Here is a 27,192-nt window from a genome sequence, read left to right as displayed (position 1 = left end):
ACAGCAATCACAGGGTGCAACTGCTGTTGTTTTCTTTGATAACAAGAAAAGATGGTTCTCATTATGTGACGGCTTCAGAGGCCAATCCTCCTCCAAGATGCTTGCTCACATCATTAAATAAGAATAGTAGTATTCTAATAAAAGCCAATATTTAGCCCTGAGGAGGCTTTGAGAGCTTGAAGGAATTTCTTGCTTGTGCTGCTGCTCTTCCTGCTTCAGTTCCAATAGCCCGCACATGAGCATCCTGCGCCCTTCTTCCAACCCCTCCCAAAACACAGTCTCAGGCTAGCTGGGAAATTGCTGATATTCAATAAACTGTATGTTTCAGGAACAGGGAGACCGGACCCAGCTGTAGCTTCTACAGATGATGCTGCAATTAGCGAAGGGAAGCTGCTACTTTGTGAAACATTAGTATCACTTTGGGAAACATCTCTCTCTCTGACTCCAAGCTGCAGTTATTTTCATCCATACAACTCAGGGGTTAACTGTTTCAATAAATCCATCATTCTGTTTGCTGACATCTGACAATGTAGGACTTGACCCAAAAAAAGAAGTGGCCCTAGTCAATCACTGGAAGGGGAGGGAAATAGAGCCTGGACAAAACCTGCTTTTAATTAAACAGGTGTTAACAAAACTGAAGCTCAACAGGAAGAGGAACTAGACTTCATTCAATTTAGAGCAGGTGACAGAAGGTTGGAAAAGGTCTTTGTCAACTCACATAATTAACATCTAATAAGTTTTCTAAAATGCTATAAATCAAGACACATTTCAGGCTACAGCAGCTTATCTTTCAATTGTGGCCATTTAACTCCATGCACTTTGCCAAACCACTTACATGCTTTTATCCTCCAAACAACTGTTAGGATGATGATTAATTTTCTTTTTTTTTCTTTTTTTTTTTTTTAAAAAAAAAAAGGAAAAAGGTATCTTACCTTTGCAGAGTCATGTTCAAATTGCCTGTACATGCCTTGATCTTGTTTTGTGCTTCTAGATGAGTCATCCCATCCGTACTTATCCCATCAATGGTGAGAACCACATCACCAATTCCCACATGTGCTCGGGCTGCCTTGCCACCATCATTAAGCTGAAATATCAAAAGAATGGCAAATGAGAAACTTGGGTGGTTTATGTCTATATTCTCTGAACACAGGACCACAATATCTTACTGTGCTTTTTCATAGAAAGAAAAAGAAAAAAAAAAAAGACATATGTGTCTTTTCTCCTTTGTGAGTATGCCCCTGTGAAAGTTACTGTACTATCTTTCTTTCTTTCTGGTGAAGCAATATTTATAGGTTCTTGTTCTTATTTCACTTGGATGACATGAAAAATACTGCACAGTATTGTCTAGTTTTCAAAAACTCCACTCTACTTTACCGGCTGCAACTGTGCACATGCACCAAGAGACGCAAGCAGGGATGGGCACATACAGTTTTCCTGGATGCCAAGTTCCAGTCTCCTGTCTCCTCATATATGAAATTTTTCTCACAAGAGGAGAAAGGAAGGCTGTAAACCAGCTTTTTCCTTTCTAGATTTTCCATCTAAAGCAGCTCTTCAAAGTTTATGTATTTGTCAATGACTGGTCACATGCATGGAAGACTTTTCCCCAGCTGCAACTACTAGAAAGTCATAAGTTCAACATCACAGACAGACCGGTTACAGGTCTTTGTTTTGCCTTTCTCTCAATAGGTTTATAGCCCCCAGCGACCTGCAGTATATTCAGACCAGAATAAGAAAGGTCTCTTGAGCAGTCTGCATCTTTGATCAAGGTCACTGCCAAAGTTCAGCTCAATTGCCTTTGGTCCACTTGAATGAAATAGTCTTGCAACAGAAAGCTTTGTAAAGTTCACATTATTGACCTCGATTGAACAATAAATTAATCTTTTCATCTGATGCCACTGAACTTCAACTAGCTTCATTCCCCAGAACAGAAATAGAAATAAAGCAACACATGGTAAGATCTATGTGATGATTTATATCCCCCGTCCTCAATCTACTAACCACTTTATAGCTGGCTGAAGAGAGCAGTCCTGGATGGTGAAAATTCACTCTTGTTTCCAGATATATTTCCTGTCTCAAAGCAGAGAAGTTGTAGCTGCTTGTGCTGTGCATACAAAATCTCACAACTCTTTCCTTTGCCTGCAAGCATGAGTGCGCTCCTTGAAAAAAGCGCTACGTTTTAGGCAGGTGTTGCAAGCAGCAGAATTATTTCATCTTTACTTCCCAAAGTGGAGTTCACCTTGGGCCACAGTCATGCTCTAGTAAGCAACTTCTCAAAGGGAGGCAGAAAGAAGGCTTTCATCTCTGGTGTTTTTAAACCCCCGCTGTTTTAGTTCACTCAGTAGGGACCAAGAAGTTTCAGTTTCTTGTGGTTCCTTTTGACAATGACCAACCACAAAATACAGTCACCAGTCTCCACACCTAGATCTCTCCAACAGGAGAAGCCAGGCTAGGTCTTGAAAACTGTCTCTGGCAAAGGGGTAGAATTACATGAAATACTAGGGACTCAGACTTGGCATTTGTGTATGAACAGTCACTTGTCAGTAAACCTGTGCAAAGTGTCCTATCAGCCTACCTGATATGGTTAAGGCTTTCCTAAAATCTCAGAGACTATAATACATGACAGCTGTGACATGCAGATTGGACAGCATCTGAAGACAAATACTCAAAGGAAAAAGTATTGCCTAATGCTGCAAGACAAGTGCAAATGCAATACTCAAAAAATGTATAATTTGACAACATATAGACTGAAAGCAAGAAATTTCACATTCAGTGGATCATGGCTGGCACTTTTCAACACCAACCTATGTCCCACGGATATCTGCAGTAGCAATTTTTATCAACTAAACACAATAGCCAAAAATCCAAACGAAACCAGAAAAATCCTTCCATTTGGTGTTAATCCTATGCTATCAAATACATTATTCTGATGAAAGGAGAAGCCTGAGATGTAGGAAGACTTGTCATCTCTCAGATTCGAAACAGCAGCCAGTCCCTCGGCGTTATAGGTCAACAGAACAATTTTAGCCAGAGTTGAAACTGAAGGTTGCTGTCAAGAGAAAGTCAGCAGAACAAGTCCCATGTAAGGAAGAAAAGTAGAAGACAGAGGGGGAAAAAAAGAGATACACTAATTTCAGAAAAACTTCTTGACTGGCTAAATTCATCAGAATTACAGCTCTTATGGTGCATCATTTTACAAAAGCCTTTAACAGCAAAGGCGAAATTCCTCCAAAAGTTGGTGTTCATAGCCAAATTCTGAGCTAAGAGAGCCGGTTACTATAAAACACAGACCAGGGAACCCTACAAGCATATAGAAAGCTATGACCAATATAGCTATTTATAGGGAAGCTCCTCAAACCTTTGGGTGAGGAGTGGAACCTGCCATAAACAGATCTCTACACCGATACGTTATGGCATGCTGACATTTGTCAGCAAGTTCTGGAAAAGGGAAAGGAACGTAAGGGTGCTAAAAGCTAAAGGTCAAACAGATCGCTGTGCTTTGTGATTGGACTGCTGAAGTGAATAAAATCTAGCTTTCTCCGAATGTACACAAATACGCATGATGTTCATGCATCGTAATTCAGGATGAAAAAAGCAACCTATACACATTCAGCAGTGAGACTTCAAAAGCAGGCTTCAGGGTGACTATTTCCGTGGGCGTACAGGGGAAGGCCTTATCATCCAAAGAAGTAGAAAAATAAGACAAATTAATTTAAAAAAAAAAATCACTTTTTTTCTTTGATTCCAGCAGCCAACACATGACAACCCATAACTAAACACTTGACTTTCAAGAGGTCACTTTTAAACTGTTGCTTACTGCAGATGAAACTCTTTGCAAGTACACATGAGAGACAGCTGTAAAATCATTTTCAGCAAAACCCCAGGCTGAAAATCCCTGAAACACAAATGGCTGGAAAATGCACTCTGAAAATGGGGAAAAAAACCAGGCATGTCCCGAAAGCATGACGAGCCCCTGGTTATGTCCACGAGACCTGCCATGCAGGCAGGGGACTGAATCTGCCTTATAGGTGAGGCTGTCACAGGTAGACCTGAACAAACAAATCACTGGACAGGAGCGTGAAGAACTGCAAAGGGATGCCAGAGCAGTAATCTCCTTATCTAGATACAGCGAATAAGACTTCAGAGTAACATCTACTGATTTGGGAGAAGAGATCTGACTAACCAAGAGAGGTGAGGTTGGTACTTCCAGGAAACCTCAGCCAGAGCACAAGCCTTCCCTGAGAGTCCCAGGCAGCATCCTTGGCTTGTGAAGTGCCTATAACGAAGTGGGACTGAAGCAACAAGGGTAGAGTTTACCATGTAAGAGGATGCAAGAAGAATACAATCACAAGAGTAAGTATATAAAAAATAAACAAACATCCACACTGAACCAGCAGGAGGAATTAGAACACTTGAAATAGTTAAGAATCTTTTCCACACTGCAGGCATATTTATACCCCAGAAGCCTCAGTTTTGACACTTCTTAGACTCTGTGAATCCATATAAATACTTGGGATTATGCATGCAAAACTGAGTACACATTTGAACCAAAACTGAAAGAAAGGTTCCCCATGTTCCTTGTCACAATGCAAACTAACTCCATTTATTTCATCATTTTCACCTAGATTCTAAAAAATCCAACAGATGGAGAAGATATAAAAACATGTAGGTGCTAATATATAGGAAATTTTGAAATGGTACTTATAAATCATTACTACTTTTGTACCACACTTTTTGTCCTGTACGTGTGATTTTGTTCTTAAACTGCAAATTTAACCTTAGCTTAGTAAAATTATCTGGCATCAGTCACTGAACTACAGTATTACCTATGCTTAAATACCAAAAGACTAGTAAACTGATGGACAAAAAAAAAAAAAAAAACAAACCACAAACACCTAATGTTTAATTCCTAGTAGGAAAAAAGCATATCCTTGAAACATGTCTTTATTAAACATACACGTGCAAACGAATAGAATCAATGCAACAAGACGTATGCACAGAAGAGTATAGCACTAAAATTATAAAACTGTCTACCTTTGAATCAAACTAACCTCTAAGCACCACAAATATTCTTCAAATCCTTGATGGATCTGTTTTAATTCTGTATTTATGTGGCAAGTTTTTAAAAATCAAGTGTGAATTACAGCTACAAAAAAAAAAAAAAAAGAGACTTTTTTCCGATGTTAACCACCAGATTGTAAAGCTACAAAATTGCCAAGCCAGAAATGTTTCCTCCTCCTTAGTTCCATGCCTCTGTACTCTGGGAAGCTCATTTTGAGACAGAGGGGGAGGAAAGCAGGAGGGACATTTCATGATCAGGCACCTGCTGAGGCCAATCATCCCAGCAGCCCCCAGCAGCAAACCTCTTTTCCGCCCCTCAGCAGCAACCAGCTTCGTGGCTGAAAGCCAAAAGCTAGTCTACGCCATCCAGAGATGCTCAGGACGCTTTCTAATAAATGTAAATAAAGTCACCCATCTAATATTAGATTTCAGTTTTGTTTGACAAAAAAAAAAGTTTTTATTGTTCTTGTTGTTTTACACATTAGTTTTCCAAAACTGCAAATATTGTTCTAAAATACATTCCAAATGGAGATAAACCAAAAGTAAACCAGTTCTTGATCCAGGATGAACTTCAAAAGCCACAGTATAAAAAGTCATCTCAGTATAGCTCTACGCCTCAGGCTGTTAAAATCAAACAGCCCCAAAACACTGGAATACAACTGTTTCCTTGAGGTAATTTTTAGCCAGCCTATTATTTCATTTTGCAATAGCCAATATATATATTTTTTTATTTTTTTTTAAATAGCTTTTTTACTATTACTGTCAAGCTTTAACAAGATATTTTAAAAGATGCTTTCCAGGAAAACTGCATATGTGCACATACATGTGCATCTATCTCTGAATCAATGTAATTTGTAGCTTAACTCATTTCTAATTAACTTATAACCATCTATTCCTCACATGACTAAGAAGAAAACTTGACAAGCATCTCTTCTGCAAGCCATCACTATTCAGCCTGCATGCAGTAATAAATGAAATACCTTGCAGTTACTCTTCAGACAAAGGTCTATTTGACTAGAGATGGAAGCTGCCTTTTATCTTTTCCATGCAGTCTGCCTTGAATCAATCTTAGCTGCAACTGGCTCGTGTGATAGTACATCACAGCCACTCTCACAAAGAAACTATTTCGTAGTCTGACAGTAAATAATGGTCCCCCCATCACACAAACATCCTTCAACATCATCTGCAACTTTCTCTCAGAATGCAATTCATTGCTCCCAATTTAAATATCCCTGTGCTATCTGAAATCCCTCTAGCTTGATTTTTACCCCTCGCGCATTTCTGATATGTGGTTGGCTACAGCAACTCAGTTTAATTTCGTGCATAATCAAAGCAGAAGTCAACCAATGATCTTTATATCATTACTTGCTTTTCTTTCAGTCTACATCCTTCCCTATATTAACAACATTGCAGAAGAGCTTTGCAGAATCACGAAATAAAATACTCTTCTTAAATAAATAATGTATTAAAGAAATCTTTTATCAAACAACACCCTGCCTTTTCACACAGATGTTCAAACCACAAGAGCTTTATCTCCCCTGCTATAATACACTTTCTGCAAATATTTACACTCACTATCTGTTACTGCCTTTTTTATGCCTAGCCTCATTTCACCTGACCAAAGTACCACCTTGCACTAATAGCCAGTATTTTAACAGCCTGCCCTCAAAAGTACATAGAGTTCAAAGTACGCTAGAAAATACCCCTTCAGTGAATCGCTGCAAGCTTGGAGAAGCAGCCCTTACTGTATTTTCGGAGAACCCAACCTTGACCCAAAACACCAGGGGGGTCACACTTAAGCTCCATAGCTGCACCAGCTCCCTCACAGGAATTCTGTGTGTCCGACCTGACTCCTGATGGGTGATCCCAGCACCCCCCAACGGCAGCAGTGCCCTGTACTCGGCTCTGATGCCTGAACACCACCGGCTCAAAGAGGGTATCATAGAATCGTTTTGGTTGGAAGAGACCTTTAAGATCATCAAGTCCGACCATTAATCTAGCACTACCAAGATACCACTAAACCACGTCCCTCAGCACTACAGCTATACATCTTTTAAATACCTCCAAGGACGGTGACTCCACCACTTCCCTGGGCAGCCTGTTCCAGTGCTTGACAACCCTTTCAGTGAAGAAATTTTTCCTAATATCCAATCTAAACCTACCATATATTGCGGTGCTCCAGTGTGCCCTACCTAACAGGGTGGCTCACCAAAGCCCTTCCTCATCTCCTTCCCTGCCAAGGAGGAAGCAAAAACTCAACTTACACTGTTGACTCCCGACAGGTTTGGGACACTTGGGATCTAGCTTACCACTCCTGCGTGAAAAAAAAGAGCCATGGCAGCACCTGCTCTTTGTGACAAACAAGCTTCCTCTGCGCTCAATGGAAACTGAGAGCTGTATCATATTCCTCACAGCCTTTACTACAGCAATATTATTCGCATAGCCAACAGATTAGCCATCCAGCCTCGATACTTGCTTCCAAATCAAGAATGTACATGCCAATTTTAAAGTCCAGATCAAATTTATACAGCTGAGTTATAAGAACCCTAATGCAGGGTTTGCAGTGGAAACCGCTGACACAACCAGCTATAAAAGGGGTTATGAGGCAGTCCTGCAAATAAGTTGAAGGTTTTCCCCAAACCAAGCAGGGATTAAAATTAGCTTAGGTCAAAAAACCCATTTTGATTACCAGAGTATTTTGCTACTTATCACTGCCACGAAATGCTGCCCTCACCTCGCTCCACTAGGCCGTACTCCTGCGTACTCCTCTAAGTTTCCAGTTCCCTCGTTTTCTCCCCGTAACTTTAAAGGTGCTTCCAGACTGATCTATTAAGCCATAATCTAAGGCGTGCATAGCACACCAATAATCATTAAATATAACATGTAAGAAAAAAAACGTATAAGGCAAAGTACCACCTCGCCATACTTCTCGGTCTGGCTGTGGATCCCAACAGTAGATAGCAGATACCACCCCAGCCCTGGCCAGGGGCTTGTCCTCCCAGCTCCTCCTGCTTCGTTTCGTCATTTTGCCTCCATATGCAGCAGCTCCTCCACTGTGGTGCAGCAGCGGCTTGGCTGCAGCAGACCCAAACCATCCCTTAGACTCATCCCAGCTCACGGGAAAAGGATGGAGAGAGCCCACATGCATTCAGCCATTTTGCCAGTGAGGAACCCACAAAACCATCTCTTGCATTTCATTCCCAGTTCTGCTACCTGTCGTCAGCAGTAACACTGACAACAACGTACTTTTAAATGTGATTGCGCCATGTAGTTTCACGTTAGAAATTATGTCAAACAAAACCTAACACAAAGTCTGAGCATTCCCTCAACACAAACATGGCTGAGCATGCCTGTGGGTTCACAGGTTTTAGGAAAAAGACACACGGTTTCAACTGACTCTTCTTAACATTTTTCTCTTACTATATTTCAGCCCTTAATATTTATCTAATGCCCTCCACAAAGACGAAATTTTAACTTGCTTTTGCACTTTAAACAAACTGTTACATACACACACATCCATCACTCTATCCATCCCTGCATGCACCAAACACACAGAGCTATGCACCTACAGAGGAGCACAAGAGGATGTCAGCTGCTAAAAACAGAAAAGGCACCATGTACTGTTAATTACTCTTCCACACAGTTGGGTTGATGCAGAAAAGGATCCAAAAATATAAACTAAATTTACAAAATAGAGTAACTGCACAAAGCATAGGCCTTTCGGATACGTGATCTTTTATTTTTCAATCAACTAATGCTAAACAAATCAACTTCAATGCCAGCGGAGTGAAGCAGAAGCAGCAGCCCTCAGGTTCCCTTGCTTGCCCCAGAACAGGTTGTTAATGAGCAGGAACAGTTTCCGCATGCCGATGCCAGAAGGGTTATTAGCTGGTGCCATCTCGCACTTGTCACGGCTTGACCAATCATGGTTTCCTTGCAGCTCTACTATTCCACAAGCAGGTTTCATCTCTGCTACCTCTCCACTTTCCCTTACAGCAGCCCAGCCACTGCAGGACACAAGGAAGCAGAGGCAAACAACTTCACAAAAGGTGCCTTCAGATTTCATTTTTGACATAACACCAATACAGCATCATCACTGCAAATTCAGTAGCAGTTATTAGAAAGGATGATCCCTGCTTTTGAACTTGACCATATGAAATGTAAGTAATTAACTACACACGCAGCAATAAATTATGATACATTTCACATATTTTACATGCAGCTTAAACTTTTTTCAGGTACTCACATACAAGTTAAAATTGGAATTCAAAGGCTTATTAAAATGAGTCAAAATTCACATTCACTTTGCACGAGGAATAAACAAACCACTCCGTACAAGTGTACCTCTATTGGAATCTAACAAGACTAAACACCTGGTCTTGCTTTTCCAAGTCATTCAAAGCATTGAAGAGAACAAAGAGATGAAAGGATTGTGACCAAGATGGGATAGGCGATACCTGTGGGTCTCCCAAATAACAGGAGACAACTAATGTTCCAAGTTGGAGAAGAAATAATGCCACAAAGTCAAAAAACTAGTTGTCAAAAGGACTAAGGCAAAATAATTCAGACATTGTGGCTAAAAACATATTTGCAAGAAGAACATGGGCAATTCCAAAAAATATATGCTTTCCAAATATTTAAGTGATGGAAAATGATTTACAGTAAAGTGCCAGAATGTCTGCAGATATTTAAGACCCTAAATTAGTAGCTTTCGCTAAGCCTTCTCTCAAGGAGCTCAGTCGTGTTCTCATGCTGCCAGCATGCCTTAGAACCCTATTTATTTTAACTGGCTGTCTTCTCTCTGAAGATTATTCTTCTGTTCAGAGAGTTTACAGAACTAATCCAGATTTCTCCCTGGGAGACTATATGCCAGTGGGTAAAAATTACTGCCTACTTAATTTCTCAAAGAGACAGAAAGAGGAAATGGAATCAAAATGTAGCTAGAAACGTAACGTAAACTTTGTACGGCTACTTTATTTTTTGGGACCTGCAGGTCTGTAGACTCTCTCTTACACTTACAGGGTTGGGTTGTTTTGGGCAGCCAACACAAATTAAGCCCACAAACAAAGCACTAAAATACTTTGGACTGCTGAGGAGGTACCATCTCAGCAGCCAGGCGATTTGCATCAGAACAGAAGTTTATGCGCCTGTCCCTTTTGGAATAAACAGTTTGGAAAGTTACTAAGTAAGTTTTATTGCTGGGGTCTCCTGACTTAACCCAAATCAAAGAAGCATTAGTTTTCTCTAATGCAGCTGAAGTGTGAAGCAGCAAAAGGGACTGAGCTAAGTTTCTTCCAAAGAAGAAATTAATTTCCATACTGTAAAGGCCATACATATGAAGATGTCTACAGTGCATATAATGGTGTATTTCCTTCTCAAACAGGATTATTTTTATTCATTTACAGATGATAAAATTAATTCCAATAACTAAACATCCATCTCTTCAATAACCTTAGTAGCCCAATAAGTGTCATCTTGTTTTCATGGCCTACGATTTAGTCCCTCCTAATGGGATATGCCTTTTCTGCATCAAACATGATGCAACCACCCCATGCTTCCAGAACATCCAATATAGGAATACAAATAGAATAATATGTTCTACTGTGTAATTTAAAAGTATTGATTTTTAATTTTTTTTGCCTTGGGGTACCTCTCACAGGAAAAAGAGGAGCCTCGTACAGGGAAGCAGTGAGAAGGGAATGCAACTAATGAAGCAATCCCACACGTGAAAGCAACGCAGAGGAGAGCAAAGCAGAGACAGTTATATGGAGAAGCGTGAAGCAAAAACTCCTGTGACAAAAACTAACAGCCAGGGGCAAGAAAACGCTACTGCAAATTGAAACCTTTGTGATATACAAGCCGTTGTCTCACTTTCTCCTATCCAGAAACAAAGTAGGCATGCACAAACACAGAGGAAAAAACCCTCTCGCTTCAAAGAACTGAGATAATGATAAGCTTCACCATGTAAGTAAAGAAGAAAATGGAGGCAAGTTCAGGCACTGTGAATATTGCTTACTGGCACAAATCATCTGTCCAGGGAGCACAGCTCAGCTGAATGCCAACCCAAACCGGCACCCTGCAAAAGCTGTACCAGAAACCCACTTTCAAGGTGAAACCCAAGTGCAGCAATGACAGCCCACCACATTCACTCCCCACAGAAAGTTGTTCTGCCACATTTAGGAGTCACATTTTAAAAAAAAAAAAAAAAAAAAAAAAAAAAGTGAACACATTCTGTTAGCATTATAACCAGCAGCTTAAAAGGCTGGGGACTCAGAGCTACGTTTCTGCCAGCTCTCCTTTGAGCTCAACACCCAAGGAGACAGTGCAGAAGAAATGCATCAAGGTGCAGAAGCTTCTCCCACTCAACTGTGCCGCATCAATAGAGGGTTCACATTCTAAGTATAAAGGCACTAATGCTTATGGCACTTTCCTTTGGTAATGTGGAAGAAAAAGTTAACCTTACACATGCGAAAGAAGACAACTCAGCTCAGATAAATAAGCATACGCTGAAGTGCATGGAAAGAGACAATTAAACCAACTATGGCTTAATACACTGATGTTCCGAGTCCTACTCCAGATCAATGAAAGCACAGTCCTATATGTACGTGCCTTTATTTAATGCAATGTAGAGAGAACTCCGTAGGATAAGTTCAATGCAAACTTCTAGCACAAAGAAATAAAACAGAAAGAGGAGACGTTAGTAAATCCTAGTGGATATCTTGCCTTTTATACGTCAAGGGAATATTACAGCAGACATTTATTTTAAGCCAGACACTTATTGGCCAAAACCCCAAAGTATAAAATATTGCAGAAAAAAGTCCAATAAAAAATCCGCAGAAAACAAGAAACACATTTTAAAGGAGTTGCACATTGTTTAATAAATTCATACCAGCTGTTTATAGCTAAGACAAAAAAAAAAATCTTCATCGCAAGCTAATATAGCTTATGAGAATATATAACAATTTCAAATTTAATTTTCCATTTCTAAATTACATATATATATATACACAACTGTTTTCGTTTACTTGACTTCAAACATCACTTTTTACATCATTTGTTTACACAGTTCCAGGTGTGGGGGTTTTATATGTACATTTATTTATAGATGTATTTCAAACACTGGATATATTACTATAGATGGTGTTATACCCACATATTCTTCAAGTAAATATTTATGTATAAATATTTATTTTATACACACACACCTATATAAATAAAAAGGCATTTGTCCTCTCTGCTGGGGACCTGTACAAGATGACCACATGAAGATTATCAGCATTTTTTTTAGGCCGCACACAACAAAAAGCACTTGTCCAGAGAAAATAGGCAGCTATTCAGGACAAAAACTCTGACTGCAAAATGAAGACCCTCGTTTTAAGTAAGTTCTCCTTACCATTCAATTGCCAAATGTATTGCAGACATTTAAGACTGAATATACACCCACGTGAAACTTCCTTACTAAAGCTCCAGAGAGGAAAATGCTACTGTACTTGTTGCCACTATGAACTTTGTCTAAATTTCTTGCTGCTGTATTTTAACGGTCTTCTGAGTTTCACTGCTGAAAGCAGCACTGCAATTGCTAATCATAATAACCTAAAGTCAGAGTTATGCTGCAACACGTTTTTTCTTACTTGGACATCTGGAGATCCAGAAGTTACACACACAACTAAACAATGAATACGGCTGGTTACCAAATAGCTCTGAAAAAAAACAATGAAGAAAACTCAACCCTTCAAATTTACTCCCTGCAACAGTCTATCACTTGCTCTCTGCCTATCACTGGGCAGTGGCAAGTGTCCGGCCATTCAAAGCCTGGACTTGCAGAGGAATCCTGTAAAACAGAGCCCGATAGTCATGTTAGCTCTCTGGTGATGACTTCTTTTTTTATTTTCTCTCCCTCCCCCCCTCCCCTCAGTTTGTATGTCATGATCTCTAAGCTCTATACTACCTAAACTACAATCAGGACATTTCAAAATTAACACACAGAAAAAAAAATCCACCCTAAATATTCACTCTACTTCATTATCACACCTAAGGAAATAAAAATTTAAATCATTTACAGGCTTAAATTTTAGGACTAAAACCAAGACTGCTCTAGCATTCTGAAAAAAAATTCAGTATGTACTGCTGGTTACAGATAAAGCTAGGAAACAATTCCAAGTTGAAAAATGCAACACCAAAACCCAATATCCGTTCATTTCTCCAGCTTGATCCAAGACAGATGGTATGGAAAGCCTGCAGTTCGGGGGATTTTTGTTTGTTTGTTTCTTTTTATTATTGCTGATAACAGTACAAAATATTGATCACTCACATAGAAGTCACTGCTCTCTGTGTGATTTACACTCTTCGCGTAACCTCCAAGACCTACATACAGCCTCTTGAATGCCTTCCAAGCTATTCCAGAATAAAAGCCTGACCATCACGCAAGCAGGCGGCTTTTGATAAATGTGATGACAGAGCCTACCTTCCTGCCTGCTAAATCCCTGCAATTTCTTCTTGAGCATGTCACTTCGAGTTTTTTCACTGAGTACCCAACAATAAAAAATTTTACTGTAGGAAGACTCATGCTAGATGTCAAATAATTTCTAGACATAAATGTATTACTTACAGAACTGCTGAAAATAACACTTTGGAAGAGTTTTATAAATAAGTAAGCAAATAAAAATCAGTACCTATATTGGTTTTTTTCAGCTAGCTTTTGCTTGAATTCTGCATCAACTATACCAAAAGAAGTACAAAGTTTCTGGCCTTTATAATAATGTCCTTTTTGACCACTATTTCGGCGACAGCCAGGAAGAATAATTCTTTCTGTCTCGCCACACTACTCTGAACGTTAATAAATTTTGTGTACCTCAAGTTTGTGTAGGCCACGCACACGGCACCGTTCTGGTGAAAGCCGGGAGCGCAAGCAATTACATACCCTTTGCCAGTAGAAAGATGGGAAAGACATTTTCAAATTGAAAAGGTATTCAGAATAAATCATCTGCATGTTCTCTGCTGAAAGCTTATTCTCAAAAGAGATTCTCCACATCAGTCCGAATCCAATAAAAATTACGCAACTAACACAGCCTCTCAAAAGCAATGAAAAATCTCTTAACCTACCTAGAAAAAAAACGAAGTAAGAATATCCAAGAAACATCTCAGAAAGCAGGACAGGAGAACTGTCCCGGAAGGGTTACTCTGCCATCATGCTTCTTCCCACTTGGAGGCTTACCACAGCCGGGACTGCTGGCAAAGTCAGTACTGCTGCGCAGGAGATGCCAACGCCAACTGCCCAAGATGTGGAGGATAGCAGAGGAAGCCTCCACTGCGAGCATCCCCAGCATCCGCTGACGCGTCCATCAGCTGTGACTTGACAGTGTTCAAAACCATGATTTACAAAACACGTAAGCAGATAACTCACTTCAGTGGGACATAAGACTTTGTTGAGCAGTGGTACACTGTTTGCAAAACCCTTTTTCAAGACAAAAGGAACGAACTTTTGGCTGCAAGACTTGGGATAGGGGGAGGAAAGCAACCAAGCAAAACCACCCCCATACACTGAGGTGGGAAAGGGAATGCCTTTTCCAGAATTGCTGAGGCTCCACCTTTAGTTTATGGGAACATTAAAAAAGAAGTTTTATTTAGCCCTGTCCATTCCCCACCTCTCCAGACATTACCAGACAGGATAAGATGCATTATTCAAAGGCCATCACAGAATCAGGTTTGGCCACCAGAACCAGAAAGGTCCGATGGCTTTCCCACCCAAGACCACCATTCAAGCCACGCTTTCATCAATCACCAAACAGCAATAGCATCCCTGGTCCTGCTTCTGCAGGTGGAATGCGTGAATAGCCACATGCGTGGAAGTGGAAAGTGAGACGTAATGTGCAGCCAGTGACCTTTGGCAAGCAGTGTCCTCAAGTCAAATGAGCTGATGACACCAAGGGTCATGTCGCTCCAACCCTAAAATGCACCATTTGCATATTTACTGCCTGTTTAACAAACCAATTTTAGGGGAAGGTTTTTTCCTCATAAATACACAATTTTTATTCAACCAGTTTCTAAAAGCCAAACGGGTTCAGTGGGACATTGAAAAATCTACAAAAGGATCTGAGCTCTTTGCACAACCATCCATCATGCTTTCCTTGAAATTAACACCTTCGGACATTCCTCTCCAGCCACCTATTAGAAGGCATCAATTATCTTAAAATGACGCAACCTACCAAAGGGAGGCCCTGGATTTACAGCACATATCCCCAAGCGGCTCTTCCAGAGGCTGAACGGTCTGGAAGCGTTTCATATCTCTTGCTAGTGTTCAGTTACAGCCTGCACTTCTAATCCACTAAAAGGTTTGCTTTTCCAGGGAGGAGAGGGATGTTTTCTCTATCTTCTAAGCCGCTCGATTTAAGTGATGACATCGCACAATCATAACATGCCCAAACATACATTTGATGGTGTTTTCACACATTAATAACAAGAGCACATTGCGATCAGATTTTTGAAGAAAAGCATAAGCACTGACATGGCTATGAAAAAATATTAATATCTGTCCTTACTGGATTTTGATACTGAAAGGCAACACGGCCTCCTCCAGGGCCACACACTGAGCCAAGCGTGTTGCTGCACATATTCCTAAAGACTGGGAAATAGTAGTGTCCAAACCAGGAACTTGTGGGGAGAGCAAGGGGACAAACTGGAGTCTTGCAAATGTTTTCAAACAAATGCATGAACGCGGTAAACAGACGTGGAGGATGATGGATATGGGAACTTCACCACTCTCACGTGGGTGGTCATGGACAGGAGCAGCAGTAACTGGGTGTTTCTTCCCCTGCCTTGTCTGTGTGTGCGGATGCCCACGATTGAGCTTCCACAATTACTACTAGTGTACGATGTCACTTACGCAGCAAAAAATATTTGTTAGCCCAACCAAGAGTTACTGTCCAAATGCAAGCCTGTGTCAGAGTCACAAAAATAACCTCCATCGCACACTGGAACCGGTCACCTGGTGAATTCAAAGTCTCTGTCCCAGGTGTTTGCCCCGCTACCTCCCAGATGTGGATAGCGTCCCTAGGAGAGCAACCCTCCCGAGGGGACAGGCCCTTTTTCATCCACAGGAGCCAACAGCCCAGACACTCTCAGTGCCTTCAGGTATTTTGCCACCCTGGAGTATCTCAGCTTCCCATTTATAGGAGCTTCTTACTAACACGAAGTTCACAAGGCGTTTAATTACCTATGAAGTGCTTCTCTCATTAAGTAAACAAACTAAACATGCCGAAGGAAAGACCAGCACTGGCAGCGCTATATTTTGTGTCAATGACTCGTATTGAAGAGCATGATACCACTAAATTAACTGCTGAAGAAGTTACATTTCAAGCCCTTTAGATGCACAAGCAAACTGAGTTCACCCCTTCAATCTGCAGCGCTTAACTGGAGCGAGGAAGCGCAAGCCTTTGAGAATTTAAAGCATACAAAACAAATAAAAATTACAGCAGCCCAAGATGTGAAGCAGGGGAGAGTTTCCTCCACATTCCTATTAAACTGAGGAGGAAAAAATGTCTTTTCTGAATAAACAAAGCTTAAAGCAGAACACCATCTCTTTTTTTTTTTTTTCTTCCAGACTAGACTAAGACACAAACGCAAAAAATAACAATAAATGATGAAGTTACAAGTAGACCTACGAAAATCCCGGTGCAGCTGGAAGTTTGCATTCAAATGTCAACATGTATAGCGATTAACCTGCCTGAGGTTATACCAGACCTCCCTGCTTCTCCGTTACTGTCACACACACTTCCTAAACACTAACCACAGCACCCACTGAATAGAAAATAGCTGTCATTCCTCCCCCTCTTGCAGAGAAGACACAAGCAGCCTGGTTATCATCATCCTGAGGAGTACACGACTGATGGTAGCAACTCAACAGCAGAAGGGGCAGGTTGGAACAACAGTGATCAAGTACAATCTGCTGGAAAACAAAATGCCCTGTCACATTCATCAGAGTCTGCTAATTACAGCTCAGAGACGAGAGGGCAACCCAGACCACAGCATATAAAAGGGCGCACAAGAAGATTAAGAAAAGGAAGATATCAGAGGAAGAAAATATTCGTTAAGTGTTATTAGTCAGATACACTGCATAGCATCTCCCTTTATATCACCAAGTCTAATTGAGTTCAGTAACAAGTGAAAGTTAATTTCCCAGCACAGGTGAGGAAACTCTTTTGTCCCTGGGGTGGGCTTAGGCAAACCTCACCAAAACAAAACAAGAATGTGCTCTAACTTCCAGCTTATATAATTAAACTTGACACTTCAATAATACAACGCCCCGGAGTCACACGTAGTTCTCCTGGAAACCGAATTTTTAGGATACACATATCCCTAACACTAATTGAAAAACTGACGGTATTACCCAGCAAAAATGGAAAAAAAAAAAGTTTATTTTTCTGACATTTTAGCACAGCACGTGAACAGATGAAGAGTGGTGGTAGTGCAGGGGCTGGGAGTGGTACGTGGGGTCAGGGGCACGACAGGGCTGGGGCAATACTGACTTTGACTGGCTTGATGAGATTGTGTCTTCCTACTCAAGCTTATTGGAGATGGGGCTGAGGAGCTTTCAGATCCATAAAGGCAAAACTCGCAATGCTGGAGGAAACACCCCAAAACTGAAAAAGAATTTTGAGTAACTTTGTGAACCACATAAATACAAATCATTACAAAAGCAATCCCAGGCAAGTTCAAAGTTTCTGGGACACACTGCATGAAGAAATTAATACTAGTCACACAGCTCACCATCCCTGTCTGCCAGTGAAAAACATTTTTATTTATTTACCCAACTAATCTGGTCTCCTTTTGGGTTGATGACAACTTCACTGGTGTAAAAGCCTTCTGGTTTAGTTCTGCATAATTAAATAATTTTAAATATACTCTTTTCAATTTGTACGTGTCACCTGGTTAAGATATTTTAATATGGTTGCCCAAAAATAAAATTTCAGCCAAATGCTTTCCTCCTATATGAAACATCTGGAAGTAAAACTAAAATCACTCTAGCCTAATTTAGCAATACCAAAGACAGTTGGGGGGGTAAGGAACAGGAATGAAAAGGCTCACAGTCATTTATCTACAAACAGATATGGCATAGGAAAAGAACTTTGTCTCCAGAGTTTGTTGTTTAAAACCAAATTAAAGTCTGATTAAAAAAAAAAGAAATGGAAGAGCGTCCAAAACGGACACACGTGCCCCAGAGCCTACGTGTTGAACAGCGAGGTCCAACCGTGGTGTGGGCTGCTCAGCCAGGGTCTAAACTTTCATCTAGTACTCGGAGGAGATGAATGCAAGTTATTTAAAACCACGGCACATCGAGCTGGCACGTCACTTTAATACGCTGCCTATAGATTATGTTACAGCTCTGCTTTAATAATGAACCTTTAGCTTCATCTCCAGCTCCCTGGTGAAATGGAGCAGAGGGCCACAGCTTTAGGGTTTTAAGAATTACGGGATTGAGTTAATGCTTCTGCCAAATCCAGACGTGAAAAATGCCATAGGTACTTGGCAAAGGGCCTCAGATTGAACAGAGATAAAATTTACAGTGAGTAAGTGAAACAAACTGAGCTTGCAACGGAATTTAACTATGATTTACAGACTCTGTATCTGACTTACAGCTTCAGTCTTCACTGCTTTCTAAACGTGAACAGAAGCCCCATTTCAATGCAGAAATAAGGGCTTTCCCAGGGCCAGCCTCAGCCAGCGGTAGAAGAAAATGCAGGAGGGCAGAAGGGTCAGGGAGGGAGAGCACCAGTGCTGTGCCGGGAGGGCTGGGGACACCCATGCCAGCAGCGCGCATATAAACCCAGGTCAGGCAGGACGAGGGACAGGCTGTCCCATAGCAATGGCATTACCAGCACACAAACTTCATGTTAAAGGGCAACGCGAAAACAGAACAAAATACCGGAACGTTGCAGACCACTGCTGATTCGTGTGGTAGGTAACATACCCTGTGCTTCCATTAGGTATGTACAATATAACAGCCAAAAGGAGACAAGAAAAAGGGGACCTTTGCCACTCATTTGCAAACGGCATTTAATTTGACAATGAAACTCATTACTCCTTGTTTAAGACCCCAGTGAGGTAAGGGGCATGCAAACACACAAACCAGGCTGGTTTTCTTCACAGTAAATTCAAGCACAATTTAGCAATCACCATTTTTTGCGATGCTGACAGGTAGAAGAAGGGTGAGGCCACAGTAAATGGCCGTACGAATGAAGCTGCCCTACAGGACGCGACCCAAGTCACACCTCACCCCCACCCTGGCAAGGTGCCAGCACCAACAGTGCTTTTCTTGGGAGCAAGTGTGTGATCCTGGACCAAAGGTTGCGGTGGGTGCTTGCAGTATGCACACATATACACCCGCCCTCCCAAATCTACAGGAACAATACAAATACACACAGCTTCTGAAGATTTCGGTAACAGTGCTGTGCTGAAAATTTTTTAAAGGCATTACCCCCTGCAGATATTTGTTACCACCTCTGTTCCAGGGTTGGTATGCATCAATAAAAAGCTGTACGAAGGAAACCACCGCTGATTTCTCTTTCAGCCTTGCATGACAGCTTTCCAGTGCCTGCTGGCACCGGGTCAGCTTGTACTTTGAACAAAAAGCTCAGTGTTGCAACATCTCTCTCCTCATCGTTCTGCAGCACTGAAATAAAACATGCAGAAAGACATGCACATACACATTTTTGACGTCTACCTTAAACCATAATAAACATAAAAGGCTACTTATGTCAACAGGGATCTAGTTAATCCTTGCAATAACTTACAAATTAAGCTTTTGAAGAACTTCAAGACATTCTTAACAAAAGAAAATAGTGCCCTAAATAAAGTTTCAAAGTCCATTAATAACACTAAACATTTTCTAAGGAGAACAAAAGTAAATTTTTCAGTGAACTGCTGAGGAGGAAGAGCCTCTTGAAAGGCAACACTTCATCCTCCCCTCAAGGGAGTGGTCGTTTGCATTTTGGTCCTTGTATATGTTTAAATTTTTTTTTAGCCTGGCTCAAATAATCTAAGATTTTCTTTTTTCCCGAATGTGAAGATACTTAAGGTCTGAGGAGAACTCCAAGTCTTAGAAGAACTGGAGGGGAGGAGACAAGAATAACAACAAATTACAGTTTCAGCAGCATTCAAAACCAGCAGTGAAATGGAAGGTCAGGGCATATTTGCAAGGACAAAACTACCTTCTTATTTCAGCTTTGCTATAGGGCATGGGGGGGATGTGGGGAGAAAAAAAAAGAAAAAAAGAGCAGCTTTTCAAGCACGAAGAAAAAAAGGAGAGTAAGGAAAAACGTGGCTTTAGTAGAGAAAATCTGAGTAAAAAACAGCAAAACGTTGGAAGTTCTGGGCTCAATGCTGCATGTTTTTAATAAATAAACAGTTAAAGCAGGTTAGCCAAGTAAAACTTTTAGACAAGACTCTCCATCTTCTGTCAGAAAAGGAGGTTTGCATACTTTTCCTCCAGGCACTGTCATCACTACAGTGCCCATTCGTGAGCTGAAGGTGGGACCTCCAAGCAGCATTTCACCGCTTCTCGCTGCTCTGTCTCCAAAAAACCCTCTGTATTGCAGCAAGTCTGCATATCAGCACATTGAGAAAGCTGTAACTGTAATCTGCCGAGCTGAAGTATTTATTCTTGCAGACTTAGTATTAAGTGCCCAAGCACAGAAGAAAAGGAATAGGAGGTAAAATCATTATGGTGATTGCTTACAGTAGGCAACTACTCCGGACTGTGTACGGATCCCAATACCTGCATGTCCAAGAGCCAAAAATTCAGCACCTGCTTACATATTAAAGCATGATGGGCAGAGTTGACTAGAATCAGGTATTTGCCCACAAACAACACAAAATTTCTCGTGCAGCCTGAAGAAACACAAAATATTCACTCAACAGCCAAATCAGCTCTATGCCATATTCTCCATTTGTCTGTAGGTTTCTGAAGCCAAAGCACATTAATAAAAGCGAGGAAAATTCTCTTGAAAACAAAGGTTCTATTCATCGCTTAGGAAAATATTCATTTACTAGCATCAAAATACATTTTAACATGTGGAAAAAACAGGATTTTCTAAGCTTTTCTTTCCTAAGCAGTAACTCTTTGTAAGCAGACTTCTGTTTGACCAGGGAATTTATGGAATTCTGATAAGGTATACAGGAAACATCAACAGCATTGCAACAAATACACAAAGTGAAGCATTTTTCCACGTTTTGCTTCAGATTTTGTTTCAGATTCAGGATAAATTCCCTTCCATGAGTTTGCAACATCCCAATTAGCCATAGCACAAAAGTCTGAGATGTCCTAGGAAATGCCCCGAGAGATGGAAACGCCGCAGAGATGGAAAGCACGAGCACCGTACCCACAGACAACATACAGGAAATGCTCGAGTAAATCACTGTCTGGGTGAGCAAAAGGAGGAAAGTTCAGGGGGTATTAACATTTTTCTATCTGACGAAAAACAGACTACAAAAGGTATGAGAAACAGATTTGTCACTATACAGCTTTCCACACGTATCCAGCTGCCAGAAATGCTAAATGGCACAATTCAAAAAGGAGGCGTTATGCCAGCTGTCATATTCCTGTATATAGAGAGTGAACCAAATGAGGAAAGGAAAAGACATTAAGGTTGAGTTTCGCTTAAGGGGAATGTATTAATTCCATATTTATTTTTTTCCATAATGTGTTACTTAAAAATCCAAAAGCTAGTTTAACTTATGATATAAAACCCATTCCTACAATGAAATTCAGTTTTCAAAATAAATGCATTAGACATGTAGATGGCCAATTGAAATTATGTCCCAGTGATAACTGTGCAGTACTGTGCTTACACATTTGTTATGTTCTGCTCTCAGTTACCTCATTTTAAAGTGCAGCATATGGAGACATAACGTACATATTGTAAATGTCATTCTTTCTCCGTTGCAGAAAGAGAAATCACAAGTTTACCTATATTACAATCCTGCGGAGTTTACAATGACTGGGCCCATCACAGATATTTATATGCAACATGATACAGACCTTTTCCATACCTTCTTCCAGCATCTTTATGTTTTAGTGTCTTTTAAAAGTATTACAAATTTATGAAGCAAGAAATGTATTTCCTACACATCTTCGAGAGGTTCAGATTACTATTATCCACATATCTGCTTATTCTGACATTTCCTCGGGATCTTGCCTGCCATGCTCCATCCCCTACTCCCAAGGATTTCCCCACACATGACACATTTTTTAAAACAGCAGCAAACACAACAAGCAAAGCTTTCTGAAATAACACACATTCTTCACTGGCTAAAGACCTGTCTCCCCCAGATCAGAAGAAACCAATGAAGCCGGTCCAGGAAGTCTTGAAGGATAAAGGAAGCCAAAAGCTTCAATCAGTAAAGGGCTTATTCCACATAGCATAGCAGTTTGGATTCAGCACATTCATAATGGACAAAATACAGAAATAAGTGTAGATATTCATCCTCCATCTTTTTCCATCTGGATATACTGCAGGCAGAGGAGACCCGCCACCCACCACTTCCCATCCACAGCTCTCAACCTCATTCTTTCACCACTGCACAGAACAGGGCAGTGGGGCAGCTTGTTCACCCCTGCACGTTCCGTAATCGGAGAAAGAAAATTAGCAGTTCAGTTCTCATTTTAAAGCATGGAGGGACCTTGTTCAGCATTTCTGGCAAGTCACTTCTGAGAAATTCACAAGGGCAATGCTCCCAGCCACCCGCTTCTCCCCACGCCACCAGAGGTGACCCCACGGTATCCAATGAAGTCCTGAGCAAGACATTCCCACACACCTCCGCTGAGAGCCCGCACCCCCATGCCCTTTAACACTCTGGGCCCGCGGCAACTTGCAATGCCTTGTGAAAACTAGTAGAAAAATACTTCCCCCAGAGCGCAATCTGTCAGAGGCAAATTCATTTACGACTTGGCTGAACAAGTTTCAGGGCACTGAGGGCTTCCTGGCAGGCAGGAAGAATTATTCAAATCCCACTTGATTTCCCCCCCACCCCGCCATGTCCTTCCTTTTGTTTTGCCTATGGTGCCACCGCTAATAACCAGCCACTTTGCCCTACTTATTTTCCTAACAGGGTCAAATTCTACTACACATGCCATGCACTGTTTATGTCGGAAGGTCTCTAGCAAGCCAGCTGCTCTGCAATTCACTTTCCTCTACCACATACACATGAAACCACGTACGCTACGCCCCAATAAAACAGCTTTTAGACAGTCAGCAACACTGTGGTCACTATGTAATCAATTTAAATACTTGGATTTGATGCACCGTTTTCAGAAACACAGAGATTTAACGTGTTGTCTGTTTAATTATACACACAACCCAGGTTATAAGAGATCTGCAAAAATTTGTTTCGGGAATTAGGAAAAAACCCCAAACACGAGAAAAATATTTGGCACAGCTCTGTGCCCTAAAGTCCTGAAATATTTATAATGCTACTTAACCATAGGAGCTAGCACTGCCACCCTCACGCATTCAAAAACCATGAGTCAGGCCCTAGAAATAAGGAGTGTTTTTTAATCTCACAATTTTAATGCCAAGATACACTCTGAGGTTTTGCTGGGTTTTTCAACTTACTTTTCTTGAATCTTCAGTGCAACACTGAGGGGATATTTCAATGATTGAAATTGAATCCAGATTGTGATACAAGCGCATCAATGCAAAGGACTGGGAGCTTAACAGCACCCCCCCACTGCTCCCTTCCCAAAAGTTCACAGTTACTGGGACACTCAAGAATGGCACCAGCACGAGTAACTCTGGGTTCCTCCATAAACGTGACCAGAGCAATCTTCCCATGGACACCCCTTGGAAAGGCTACTTTAGGAATATCACTCCAGCATGCAGGAAGACAGCAAAAGAGGTCAAAGACAGCTACGGGTGGTCCTGAGTAACATCCAGTTGGGGTTACTGGTGAGGATCTCAAAGCACTTCCTCCTCCTTATGGGATGACTGGCAAAACAAACTCCGCTCTGTTGTACCGCACTGCGACCCCTTTCATGACTTAGATTTTGGCTTCATTTTAGTTCAAGCCTTTCAACAACAAGTCAACCTTTACTCTTCCTCCCAGTGTGAAGAAAAGGGATGGGGATGGCCAAAGTGGTACCTTATGGGTGATTTTTAACCATTACCTCACTTTTAGACTGCATTTATTGCTCAACAGAGATCAACCCAAGGAAGTTGCTACTTTCTTTACAAAGCAGTTTAGCCCTATGGCATTGTAACAGCCTCTATGCTCTCCTGAATCAGAATGGCCTGAAGTGGCTGAGGGAGGAGAGCTGCTACCATTGCCACGAAGCTGGGATTTTGTGTCAGGCTCTGAAAGATAGTCCCACACACAGGGTGGCCAGAAACTGAAACACATAGTCGAGCCTACACGCCGAGGGTGGTCACACCTCTGTCAGGAGACTGAAAGCCAGAAGCCACCTCTAGACCCATCTCACTAACCCCCTACATAACACCAGTTACAAAATTTTTCCTGAAGAAGCCAGCAGTGATTTTGGGGCTGGCAACCCAAAGTGCATGCGTGCTGCTGACGGCATCTCTGCTTGCTCAAGAATCCAGTGGTGCCCAAGTGCTCTCTGCTGCATAAAAGAGCAGCTTGTTTACCGATGCTAAAGCATTTCCTGCAACTGTACCAATAAACCAAAAGCTGCCATAAAGCCTTGCTTTTCTGATTGAGCAGAAACCTAGTGCTGGGCACAGCAAAGCCAGGACATACTACAGTCTGGCAAGGACTGGCATGGTAAGGAAATACTGGAAGGAAAAGGATCGTTACAGACTTAAAATGCAGTACTTACACAATTCAAAACAGAGGCAAGATATCCCTATAAATACTTATACTATCTGGTATACAGAACCCAAAGCTTTCATCGTTTGTCATTTGGAGCTTTCTGACAAGTATCCTATATATTTGATTTTAATAGTTTTGTGCAGTTTTGTAGTTTGGGTTTGATTTTGGGGTGTTTTTTTTTTTTTCCACACCTAGCACTTATTATTCCCTTCATTCCTATCCCATCATACACTTTTATGAACCCTAAACCCTGTTAATGCCACAAATAACAATGGCTTCTGAACAGCATTTCTCTTAAATGACAACTAACAGCAAAAACACCTGGTAGACTTATTTCAGCAGTAAAACAGATGTTCTCAGGCTAAGGAAAGTAAGGGGGGAAAAAACCTGAAAGCAGTACAAATTGTGTTCTTGCAAAACTACCTTTCTCTTCATTCTAAAACAAAAACAGGTGACAAACTGAAAGACTAAAACCTATTTGGCAGAAACTCAAAAAATGGCACTAGAAAACCAGCCCCGATTCAATTTGAATGGTTAGCAATCTGAAATGCTGGAGTGAGGTATTTCCTAACTCATAATGCCCATTGTTATCCATTACCTTTCCCAGAATTGATACTAACATTACATAAATGCCATTGCATCTAAGTCTAAACTATTTGCATGTCACTCCTCTCAAGTGCACACTTCCCCTAAAGCACAGCAGTTAAGCATTCCACAAAGCCCATCTTTATCCCCTTATTCTGGATAATACTTTTCTTTATGAGGGATGGCCTCTTGTCAGATCCCACCTCTCCCCCATATTCAGCCCCAAACGCAAGTCATACAGGAGTTTCTTTCAAGGGAAAGAGTCTATGCTGTAGGTTAAAGGCTGACTTGTACTAGGTATTCATCATCAGGGTGAAGCACGGCAGGCGAATCTCTACCAAAGCTCGTTTGGTACCCTGGGGATACATTCTTTGCTAAAGAGAGACACAGAAGTCAGAGAGCAGCAACGGGATAACCACTGAGCTAACCGAACAGATGTAGATTAGGATATGCAATGAGACCAAGTACAGAGTTGCGCACATAGCAAGCCAGTGACAGAGGAGGCATTCGGAGTTGCCAGAAGCACTCAAGGCAAGCCATCTTGTTGATGAGGTCAGGAACCAGTTGACGTCAATGGCTACAGCATCCAAAAATCATGTACCCATCACGTATATCATGTATACCCATTTGTCTTCATCATGTATATCACGTAATCATGTATATCCATCTGTCTCCATCAGCATGCCAAAAGCATGCCTTACGTTTGCAAGGAGGAAGCAGGGGTAAAACACACCAGCAGTTTAGCCTTCTCCAATAGCAGGAGGTTGCAAAGTAAAGCTTCAGCACCAACTGGTTTGCCCTAAATCCTCACTTTGAATGCTGCAATCAGAGTTTCCTGTGAGCAATTTCCAGTTATTTAATCCCACACCATCCAGGGCAGAGTTATAAACCGATCTGGGCTGTCAACTGCAGCAGCAGCAGTTTTCGTCAGGTCAGGTATCAAAACAAATTAATGTCATTTGAAGTTTCAACAATCAGCAGTTTCTGTGTTTTAAAGTTCAAGTGTAGATGTGTCAATGGAAGAAAATACTCTCACAGAGGAGATACTCGACTGGCCAGACAGTATCACGTTCCCTCTGACATAGGCAAGATGGTGATACTTTTATCCAGAGAGATATCGCAAGAATTCAAGTCTCCAAGATTTAAGTGCACACCTCAAGGAAACCATCTTTAGGTTTTCACATTGAAAATGAATTGCATTTCTAGACATATACACAAAGTTTATTCTTTCAGTCAAAAACCTACTTATCTGTATTTTGTTCATAAGCTTAGTTATTTTAGTCAATAATTCAGAAGAGACAGTTTTACACAACTACCCAAAACAGGACCTGCTCTGAGGTACTAATCTCTAGTTTAAAGAGTGCAATAATTGCACACTGCAAAGAGAGATAAGGGGACAGAGCGTCTCCACAGCATTTCCAGAGCAAGGGATAGTGAAACACCACACCTACCTAATACGCAAAGACTTCTCATCCACAAATGCTACTAAACCCCTTGATTTAGCCCTATAATTTTAGTGATAGAGACTGACTGGCTGGTCAAAGATCTGTTTCTAACCTAGCTCTCAGGATGCCATACAAATACCTGGGCTAGCCAGTTTTCTTATGGCTAACAATCACTGGCTAATGCCTCTGAGAGAAAGTAGAAAGTTGGCTGGGAAAGGTCAATTGTCTCCTCCAAGCAAGCCAATGTTTCTTTCCTTCTGGTAGCAGCAGTCTGACGACCCAG

At 41.2% G+C, this 27,192-nt stretch overlaps 1 protein-coding gene across 13 annotated transcripts in view; it reads right to left on the bottom strand.

The window, feature by feature from the left end:
- The window catches only part of PDLIM5 (PDZ and LIM domain 5), a 128,613-nt gene that overhangs the window by 86,783 nt on the left and 14,638 nt on the right, over positions 1-27,192 (bottom strand). For all 13 annotated transcript variants that reach the window (XM_054201924.1, XM_054201925.1, XM_054201923.1 and 10 more), the window contains exon 3: positions 933-1,084. In XM_054201924.1, the coding sequence (XP_054057899.1) occupies positions 933-1,084 (152 nt within the window). The remainder of the gene's footprint in view (positions 1-932; positions 1,085-27,192) is intronic.

Source organism: Rissa tridactyla, chromosome 5 (assembly GCF_028500815.1).
Source record: "Rissa tridactyla isolate bRisTri1 chromosome 5, bRisTri1.patW.cur.20221130, whole genome shotgun sequence".
NCBI lineage: Eukaryota > Metazoa > Chordata > Aves > Charadriiformes > Laridae > Rissa > Rissa tridactyla.
The sequence above is the reverse complement of the archived record's forward strand: the minus strand, read 5'-3'. Positions and strand labels throughout refer to the sequence as shown.